General features: G+C 37.4%; 1 protein-coding gene across 1 annotated transcript; it reads right to left on the bottom strand.

Annotated features, from left to right (window-relative positions):
- Positions 1–1,282: 1,282 nt before the first annotated feature.
- Positions 1,283–11,030, bottom strand: LOC108967832 (venom protease). The gene is made up of 6 exons (XM_018931456.1): positions 10,890–11,030; positions 8,205–8,546; positions 8,036–8,144; positions 7,780–7,964; positions 1,545–1,846; positions 1,283–1,458 (listed from the first exon to the last, which is right to left on the bottom strand). The coding sequence occupies exons 1-6, from the start codon at positions 11,023–11,025 to the stop codon at positions 1,345–1,347; spliced, it is 1,188 nt and encodes a 395-aa protein (XP_018787001.1). The 5' UTR covers positions 11,026–11,030; the 3' UTR covers positions 1,283–1,344.
- Positions 11,031–11,253: the final 223 nt, after the last annotated feature.

The following is an 11,253-nucleotide window of genomic DNA, read 5'->3' on the forward strand; positions in this document are numbered from 1 at the left end:
CATTTTTGGTAGCTAACATGCGTGCGTGCGTGCACTTAATGGGTCGTAGGTACGATAATTTGGCCAATGTCCGAACATTCATGATGAGTTCATCTTTCGTGAATTGATAAACGGCGGATGGAATTGATATCGAACCACCGGAAGCATCAACCGAAATTCACACATATCCAATTCTTAGCGAATATCATGTAAAATGTCTTCGGCAATAAATTTTTGTTCGTATTTCATAATTGACGCGGATTTGAAGGCTGATATGACTTTTTTGACAACCTAATATGTCGAAATAATCATCGCGAAAAGTGTGTGAACTTCATTTGCATTCGAAGTAGCTATCGCACCGTCCATCGTTTGATTCTAGTGATTATCATGTTCCAGCAATTGTAATTACTGGCTCGCTTCTCAAAAAGTTGCACACACCGTACCATTTACAGTATGCAATGTCTCAAATGATTGACCGCGATCCATAATTCCGCATGTATGTCACCGCATTCTGCGGCCTTGCCTTGCTTTGGGCTGCCATACGTTGGTGGCAAAAAGCACGACGACCGCTATAAGAGCGACCTCTTGGCAATTGATCGCTTTGTGTGAAACACACGTAAAGTTTTCACGGAATAATTTTATTAATTTTCTTTTGAATAGCCGGAATAAAAAAGCAAGCGAGCAAAATTGAACTATTCAAATAATTTACAAATCAAAATATTGAAAAAAAAACAAACAAAAATTTAAAAAAGTTTTATGGAAAAATGTTACTTTCTGGAATTATCCAATTTTCCGACTTCTCCTCAAGAAAAGTATGAGGTATTTTTATTTCTAAACCTTCCCCGATTCACAACGAACATCCTCTGAAAATTTCATCAAGATTGGCACAACCGTTCTCTTAGCGTTACTAACAAACTTTTTTTTTCGATTTTTTCTTGCCACAAAAACCATTCTTGAACCACAACGAACATTTAGAAAAAAGGATTGGCCAAATTGGTCCAGGCGTTGTTCAGCACATTGTGCGATTCATTTTTATATACATACATACATATAAGATATGTGAAAAAGTGAAAACAAAAACAAAAAAAAATATTACCAAAAGGAATAAATAAAAGATATATGTACATAATAATTGTCTATGACTAAATAAAAAATAAATTAAATAGTTTTTCTCAAACAGTTTATTGGCATAATACACCTTATTTTATATGAATAAATAATGCATATTTAATATGGATACAAACTTAATTAATAAAATAAATAAAAATTTGAAATTATAAACACAAAATCACATCGTCACAATTGCAATTCAAAAATATAATATTTAATATATTTTCAAAAAATAAACACAAAAATTGTAAACGTTTATTCGGGTGGCGTGTTGTCGTGTATCCATTCGGCAAAGTGAGCCACCGACGTGTAAACACTCGGTATGCGCAAGCCACCACAATTATCCGAGCCGAAAGACATTATGCCGATCTGTCAAAAATTGTTAAATATACAACACAAATAATTAAAAAAGTACATATACATATATATATATATATATATATATATAAGCCCACCTGTGAGTATATGCCATTTTCCTGTATAAATAGCGGCGCTCCGCCAAAGCCCTGACACACATCCTTACCCTCACCACCCGCGCACATCCACTGTCCTTCAATTGAATTGGGCGATTCCAGCGCGCCAGTCGAACCGTAATTACGCAAACAGAGATCCCAACTGGTCAGCGGCACATCCAAATGTGCCATTTCCGGTTGACGCGTGCTAGAGGTAGACATTTTGCCCCAACCGGCGATTGTGGCGCGCTTACCCACCACCAAATTGGCGCGTGACTTTTGCAGGCAAATCGGTTGAGTTGCGACTAGGTGGAGGAGTGAAGAAGTTGAGATTAATACCATAAAATTGTGTAGTAGCATGGAATATAATTTTTTCATCAGTCAAAACTCGAGCTTCGAGCTACATTTACAGAAAATTGAAATAACTTAAAAGTCATGATCTCGACTTCAACAATTTAAATAGATAAAGAACCGCAAAGAAAAGGTTTTTTATTCTTTGGATGACCGCACGAAATAGTAGTTTTCAAGCCTCAACTACTGGAAAGATCAAGCATTACATCTGACTGTTCGAGAACCTTTAATAAAACCTTTATGTAACTGCCTTCTTTTATATATTGTATATCTGTCATTAGTCATTCAGTCAGAAACAATAGTAAACATACCGTAACGATTGGAAAAATACATATGTATATGGTATCAACTGTGGGCAGAAGGCTTATAAAATCCACTACAAAACATTCGACCAATAAGTAGCATCTCATTGGCGGAGCATAATCTACGTTGATTGCCGGTTTTGTTGATCAAAACAGAATTCAAAATAATCTTTATTTATTATAAATTAAGTAATATTAACCGCTGATCCTTTGCTGATCATAAACGAATCTACAACAATGTAAGCTGCTAAGTTAGTAATAACCACAAAGAAAACAAATTGATAGCCTCAAATATTGGGGAAACACGAAATTTCATTCATTGCAAATATTGCGATTCGAACACGTTCTGATATTGACGCTATCGCTATTGGAGTTTGAAAATTTTTTGGCGCATTAAGGTGGACCAATTTTTAGAGATTACGAAATTATATTTTTCGACCAGTGAGTTGAGTCCACCTTTGTATTTCAAATCAAACTGCAACTTATTTTTTTTTTAACTTTTCTGGTTTCTCGGCAAAAAACTGCCACAAGTAATTTCCACAGGCTTCTCTTGAAGCCAATTTTACGCCATTAAGGGAGTTATGCATTGACCGAAACAAATGGTAGTTCGATGGTGCAACGTCAGAGCTATACGGCGGCTGCATCAAAACTTCCCAGCCAAGCTATCCCAATTTTTGAAAAGTCATCAAAGATGTGTGTGTGATGATTGTCCTGATGGAAGGCGAAGCCCTTTCTGTCGATCAGTTCTGGCCGTTTTTGTTCGATTGCTTTCTCAATATCATTAGTTATTGACAGAAAAATGTAGAATCAATTGTTCGGTCAGACTGCAGCAGCTCATAGTAGATGATTCCTTTCCAATTCCACCAACCACTCAGCAAAACCATTCGAGGCATCAATTCTGGCTTTGCAACCATTTTTTTAGCTTCATCACGCTTGAACCATGATCTTTTTCACACATTGTTGTCGTATTTGATCTACTTTGCCATTTGTTACCATTCGCTTCAGAAATGGTTCGATTTCATTTCGTTTCAGCAAAGAATCGCAGATGTTAATTCGGTCCATTACAATTTTCACAGACAATTCATGTTGTACCCAAACATCGAGATTATTTTTGTAGTCAGTCTTTTTCAAATGGTTCAAAGCGTTTGATGATGAATGTTGAATTCCTTACCAATATCGTGGCTGCTTATGTGACGGTCCTGGTCAATACTTTCCATAACCGACTTTTTCAAAGATAGGTCGACTAGAGCGAGGTGCATATTTCACATCGAAATTTCCAGAACAGAAGCGAGCGAACCATTGTTATGCTACACGAACTGATCATCATTGTAAACTTCACAAGTTTCATTGGTGGCTTGCGTGGCATTCTTCCCTTTTTATACAAAAATCTCAAAATATTAGGTAATATCTCCCTTCCGCCTTTTTCCTCTTTACTCAATGTTTTATTTAATAAAAAGTGTTACAGTGATCGGATTTAGCTGAAATATGCGCCGTTCCGTTCGTTAATATGTTTCCATCTATCCAAACTATCATGCATAGCGTCGTTTTGTAGGTTATGTCAAGACCTTTCAAAGATGTATAGTATTGCCAGATACGAGCTCTGTAACATTTTACACATAGCCGCGAAATTCAAAAAACAAAAAGGCGTAAAGGAGATATTTGGCAACCATATAGCGAATTTCTTCATTATTTTCATTCATTTTTGAACAGCTACAACTTTTTCAGGATATCGGTCTGAAACTATAGCACTCGTCCTCATTTGTCGAAACCGTCGATATCAGTCCACTATAGAAAATAGCTGCCATATAAACTGAACGATTACAATCACGTTTTTCCATGGAAAGTTCTGTATTTGTGTAGGGTATCATAGATTTATTTGAAACAATGTTTTTTCCCCCCAAAAAACAAAAACTCAACACGCACTTTGTTCGAGAAAGCATTCCAAACGCAGCCAAAGAATCAATAAGATCGAGACGCAACTCTATCATTATGAGCATTTTTCAATTTCAATGTTATAATGAGTTTTATGGCTTAATAACGTGAGATACGAACGTGCCCCCTATAAACTTTTGCAACTTTTGTATGTACTTAGCACATGTGAGGTCTGGTCTGGTCTGGTGCTGCCGAAAAGTACAAAAACAATAATATGAAAAATGCCCAAAGCATTCAAGTCGCACACTCGCATCATCCAATTAAATCAGGTTGTAAATCACACTTAGCGGCTTCCGGGCCACTAATTTGACATTTTTCATGCTTACACGTTGCTCGCTGGCCTGATGCCACGTCGGTTTGCAAACTGGCTGAAAGGACACATATGGTTAAGAGTAAGGCGTTGCAAACGGAGGATGTGCGCGCACCAGCGAACGCCCTTTATGACTTCGACGATTAATTCGCTTCGTTTGGCATATTATTTTTAATGTGCCAAGTAATTCAGAATATTATGACACGTTAAGGTAATGGAGTTTGTGACAGCTGCTGTCATAATTAGCGGCAGGACCGGCAATACTCAGCCAAGTTGCAAGTAGAAAACAAGTGTTTTAAAAGGTGTTGAAACCATTTGGCGAGGTATGATTTAATTTTTCAGAGTTCTGAAATTTTAATTAATCGATTTTAAAAGTTTAATATATTATATACTAGTTTGCAAGGAAATATTTCTGTATCAAACTTATATACCAGTTCTTTTGAGAATGTGACTTATTCTTCCACATTGTGTAAGGCTTTCTAAAGCACTGAAGACAAACGATTCGGTTCATTACTCAGCGATGTCTCTTAGAATTATTTTATGAAATTTTATGAATACAAACATGGCAACGCTTAATCCCATTAATACGCTTGTTATAGGCCTCGGCTAAGATGTCCTTCAATGCTCTCAAATATTTTTTTATTGAACTCACGAAGTGAATTTCCCAACTTCAAAATCAGAAAAAGTCGCTGTGAGCAAAATCTTGGTCAAAGTCAGTTACAATCGAGACGGTGCATTATCGGTTGTTTTCGACGAACTGGTTCACGTAACTATCCAAAAATGGCTAGCAGTATTTTAAGTGACCCTTTACCCTGTGAAACGAGTTCAGGTTGAACAACACCGCCATAATCAAGGAAAACGATGAGTATCACCTTTATATTTGTCCGATTTTTTGGAGGGCCTAAATTGTTGGACAGTTTCGTCGGGTCAGGACGTCATATTCTTAAACTCACGTCTCGTCATCGGTAATGATATGTGCTTGATGAATGTTGAGACAATAAAATGAGGTGTATTCTCTGCAAAACTACATATGAAATTCGCATTCCGTTTACCAGACCCCTGCAGTATCCTCCAAGAGGAGATCACAGCAATTAGAGAAAACCTTCTTGTTCTGACAATATATAAGTATAAATAGACAGGTAGCTCTGAGATATTAAAGTCTTAAAAAATATCGTCCAAGATAGTAAAGGGATGACTTGCTCTCTTGGTAAACCTAGTATCTTTCATCGCGTTCAACCTGCAATAAGTTCCAGGACAAACGTCGAACATGCCGAATTATATATGAACTCTAGTAGGAGTGTACACAGGTCACTGTCTAATTGGCAGAAATGACAATCTACTAGGAATGCCATAGAATAATTAATGTAGAATCTATCAGGAGACCATTAAACATCTTCTATGCGATTTTAAGACTCTATAAAAAAAATTCGCAACTATCGGGCGTGGGTTTCTCTACGTAGTCTCGAATGTTGCTCCTTTAAAACTTTTTGTATTGATGAACTTCATTAGAAGTACGGGGAAGTTGAGAGAAGAAACAACGGAGTGGGAGGACTTAATCCAAATGGTATAAAAATGGGCTGACTAAAGGCCTAAGCACGTCGTACGACATCCACTCTACCTAATCTAACATTTCGAGGGCTTCACGACCTTCCTCGAATGTTTTGTGTTACTCAAATACTCATATCACGAAACGCCTTCCGATGTTGCTTTTTTATGAGATATTAAATACAATCCAGAAAGAGCTGATGTCGATCTTCCATACCAGTAATGCAATTTGGGTTTGCGCTAAACCACTATCTGGGTTTCGTTAGATATGTAGAGTTAAACTTTGATCAGATGCGTTAATATTTTTAACTTTCGAGTTATTTTTTGAATAACTACTAATCCTTAAAGTTTGCCTGAGTACTATGTTAAGACAGTAATTAAACTATTCCTAAAGGAGAACGGATTAACAATATGGGTAATAATTCGGTCCTTTGTAAAACCATAGAAATGAAGAACTCCTGTGTACGAATTTATAAATCAGCAAAAGTATGCGCATCCAAGTGCTTAAGTCTTGACCTCCCAAACGCGGGATAGTCAAGAAGAAAAAGTTGAGTTGTTTCCACCTCATCTTTTTAATACAGCTTTTGCAAATGGCGTCTAGTAAGATTTCCAACCTTACAGCATGGACGACAATAAAGCCTCTAAAAAGCCCGCTGCTGGGGAGAAGCATGCCTTACTAAGGGCAAAGAAATAACTTGATAACACGGGAGCAGCGATCCGCTCTCATTCTACCCATAGGGGTTCTAGGGTGCCTTTCCTTGTTTGCTCATCAGCTTTGCAATTTCCTGCGATTCCGCCAGGGGCCCGGCACCCACACCAGTCTTATCAGAAAGATTTTCGATTCACTGTAAATGAGTTTAAGGTTAGTATCGCCACTCTGCTATCTAAGTGAATGATCACTTCTCTGAAGAGGCTGCACTCCGGAGCAACAGATCTAATGCTAACTTATGGCTACAATCACGGTTTGGAAGATACTGCAGTACCCCTCCAAGTTTTGGCCCAGAAGTTCGGTTTGGCGACTCCATTATCTAAGTGATCCGGTATCAAGTCAAAGTGTGTGAAGATATCCGAATGTTCAGTTACGTGTTCTCTTAATAACCCAGATGCTCTGAGTCTGATAGCCACTTTAACAGCCATACACCTTCCGACGATGTCTACGGGCACTATGTGCACGTGCCATGGTTGAAATGGACCTTAGTGCATCACACATGCTGATGAGCGCCGCCACTCTCAAGTTTCCGTGGAAGTGTGGCCTTTTTTAGAGCCCTCTACCTCGTAAAGATGCGATAGAACATAATGGGTTGTACAAGAGTAGATGCTGAGTTTTAAATTAGTTATGGATATTTTATAAATATTGGCTCTTGGAAAACCTATACTGTGGCCTAACGGATCAGTTGTACGTTGGTTAGTATTGAAACTGATTTATTATAGGGAGACTAAATATTAATAAACAAACACATTTCAATTTTAGTCGTTGACAAAAGCCACAAAAGCCTTTGATGACATGCAAACAACATTTAACTGTTTTGAACTTGATTCGTGCGATAATTGAAGAAATGGAACGCAAAAAATTAATAATAAATTTTATATTTTTTTCAAGTATCTGACGGACAAGCTTAATTAATCGTAAACACCGACAAAAACTCCCATTTAATGAGTCTGACAAATATGTGTACACTATATAACAAATACGTACATATGTATGTACTCGAAAACACTATAAAAGCGACACACACACATTTTAACTCATACGCGCACATTTCCTTTCATTTTTCGTAAATGCTTTATGAACTCTCACCTGAATAGTTGAGTGGCGTTTTCAGCACCAACAAAGCGATATCATGATGATACTGGCCCTGTTTATAGTCTGGATGTACGATCACATGGCTAATCGCGTGATTGACCGAGCGAGGCGCACAAAATCCAGTGCTCGCGCAATCCGGATCGTTGGACGTGTCGTATTCGCCCACACGCACGGAAGAGCTAAAGGAAAAGTCACGAGTAATATTAGAAAGAAAGAAATAAAGTGAAATAAGCATCATTAGTTGACTTACAGACGATGTCCTTCCGCTTTGGCTAAAGCGCAATGTGCGGCTGTTAAAATGACGCGTCTGGCGATGACCGAGCCTGCGCAGGGATATGCAAAAGCGCCCGTATTGATATCTGAAAATCAACAGCTTTTAAACTCTTTTTTCAAAGCTGTTTATACTTTGCTAAACTCACGTTTGAAACCAACACGCGCCACGAACGGATGCGTGCCAAGCCCGCGATAAAAGTGTCCTTGCACCAGCGACTTGCCGCACACTTGATTCTTCTCAAGCGGACTACTAGGACAACAGACATAAGGCATTTCTTCACCGCCGCCACAAAATAATGATTTATCACCGTAGTAACAGCGTTTGGCCACTTCGTAGATCATCGCCGTGCAATCGTGTAGCGGGGTACACTCTGTGCCGACTGTGCATTCGGTGCCAGCGTCATAGTAAGAACGTGGCGCATAGGAACGGCCTTGTGGCGTTGCTGATGCGCTGAGATTCACGTAAGTGTCGGGCATAACTAGTTTTTCTAATAGTGTGAATTCGATGGTTTGTATAAAAACAAGAAAGATATATTATCAATAGGTTTGGACTAATGTTGATGAGATAAATCAATGAAGATATTTTCAAGACCCTTCCAACACATTTCTTAAGTAAGCAGTGAAAACGACGAATTATAAAATATATATATTTTGGAAAACGTATCATAAGAAATGAATTAATCTCTTGGTGAATCTAGCAGCCTATTTCATGATCAACCTGCAATGGATTTGTATAATTTTTTTAGAAAGTACTCATATATCCAAATCTTATCAGCATATAAGTTAACACAAACGATACGTAACATTATCGACTAATTAAGGTCGATCGATTAGTAGCGAAATTTCAATTTGACCGAAAAAAAATTCAGTTTGTCGCAACAAATTTTGCACACTTTCAGTCTCGTTCTTGCCTTTAGTAAAAATTGCTAGCCGTTTTTTCGACCACAACTGTTTGAATTACGAATAGTCATTTCTATTTTAACACGTTTTCTACTTTGTCCTAACCTTAACTAATATTTTTCTATGAAATCGTTTCAGAACTTTTCCGATTTCCAGTTTTTCCTATAATTTGACGGCATTGCTAATTGAATATATAACCTATGTACCGTTGTTGTTTCCTTTAATAATACAGGGTTTTTCCGGAAAGTAAAGGGACTGAGTCGATTTAAAAAAAAAATGTATCGAACCAGTCATTACAATTCTTTAAAAACGAAATAGGCTCCTTCTGCGTCGACGCAGCGTTGCCAGCGCGTTTTCTAAGTATTGAAGGTGTCACCGAAGGCATGCTCCGGTATAGCCTTGAGAGCCGAGCTGCATGCTGCTTGGATCCTCTCTGTCATCTCAAAATGCTTGTCTTTCATCTTCATACTCAAAGATCCATGACTCGTCAACTGTGATTACGTTATTCAAAATTGGGAGTCACTTTCACACATGCTCAAATTTTCTTGGCACACTTCCACTCGGCGCAATTTCTGGTCGTCAGTGAGCACTTTTGGGTCCATCTTCACGCACACCTTGCGTATTTTCAAGTGCTACGTCACAATTTCATGAGCCACAGATTTTAATAAACTTAACATCTAGGCAATTAAACGAATACTTAGTCGACAGTCTGAGTTCAAAACTTTACGCATACGAGTCACATTGTCGGTGCTAGTCGAAGGGGTAAGAATGCTTGTTCATATCAAACGTCTCTGTCGCAGATTTACCGAGTTTCACGTAGAATTTAATCGTGTACCTCTGCTCTAACGAACTCTGCATTTTCGACCTGGCGACTCCTTTCGAATGAATTTGGAGTATATTTTGTGTATGAAATGCGTTTTTGCTCGACTCGTCCCGATAATAATGAATTTTGTTTTAAAGTGTACCGTAAACAGGTCTCTTTGAACATCGTTAGCTTGTCGCACAAACAAGTCAACAATCATCGGAATGGATGAAAAACAACGTCCTGAAACCAAAAAACAAAAAAAAACCACGCCAAAGCTGCTCAAACTCAAGGTGCTGTACATTGTTTTTTCGATATTCAATCAATTTGTTCCGGAAGGACAGATAGTCAATATGTAGTTTTAGTTAGTAGTTTGGCCGTATTGAGGCGTTTCGATGAGAACATCTGTCGAAAAAGGCCGGAATTGTGGAAGAATTTATTTTATTAATGGATTTTTATGTTGATAATGCATCATCACATCGAGCCACGATTTTGACCGAATTTAAAGCCAAAAGCGCAATGAGTACCAACGATCATCTACCGTATTCAATAAATTTGGCTCGGTGTGATTTTTTCTTGTTCCCCAAACTGAAAAGGCCGCTCCGTGGAACCCATTTTCAGTTGATGGAAAAGTTAAAACAAAATTCGTTTAAGGAGCTGAAGGCCATCCCAAAAAATGGTTATGAAAAGTGTTTCGAGAACTGGAATAATCGTTGGCATAAGTGTATTACATTTGGTGGGGATTACTTTGAGGTCGTCAAAGTAAATATTTATGATTAATTAAATAATTTTCGTTTTATTTACAATTTCCGGGTAATGTCACAATGTATAGCTGCCATAACAACTGACCGATCAAAATATTGTTCTTATATTTAAAACTTTTCAATTTTTATACCCTTTTATCAAATGAAGGATATTACAGCTTCGAAGTTTATGTTTTTTCTTTTTTTTTTATTTTTGATGCATTAATTTTAAAGATATTTACTAAAGTCTTCACTGATTACTTTATAAAAATATTTCCAGTAATAATTGCCTTTAGCATTACTGTCTTTTAATCGTCCTTATCAATACTAATTACACATCACAATTTCTCCAAATTATTTTTTTGAAACTTTCACTTCGTTCTTACCAAAGGTACCGACTTCACATTTTCCGGTAGCTGCGGACCAGCCTATAATAATTAAGGTAAAAACTTGCCAAGGCGATAGCAACAATTTACTACCGCCGCGATTATTATGTTGATCGAACACATCCTTCCACAACATGTTGCAGCGGTTGCAACCGAGTTAACAAATTTTCGAAAAAGTTATAAAATAAAAAAATATCCTAATTTTTTTTTTTATTAAATGTTCGAAAATTTATTTAATGTTTTCCGCAAAAAATTCTTCCTTAATTGGTTTCCACAAAATATTTCAGGTTTTTCTGCGTAAAAACGAAATTTAAATTAAATTTAAATGCGTCCAAATGCGATGACAACGCTCCGGCTACTGGTC

The sequence above is a fragment of the Bactrocera latifrons genome, unplaced genomic scaffold (genome assembly GCF_001853355.1).
Source record: "Bactrocera latifrons isolate USDA-ARS-PBARC rearing strain unplaced genomic scaffold, ASM185335v1 scaffold_2, whole genome shotgun sequence".
Taxonomy (NCBI): domain Eukaryota; kingdom Metazoa; phylum Arthropoda; class Insecta; order Diptera; family Tephritidae; genus Bactrocera; species Bactrocera latifrons.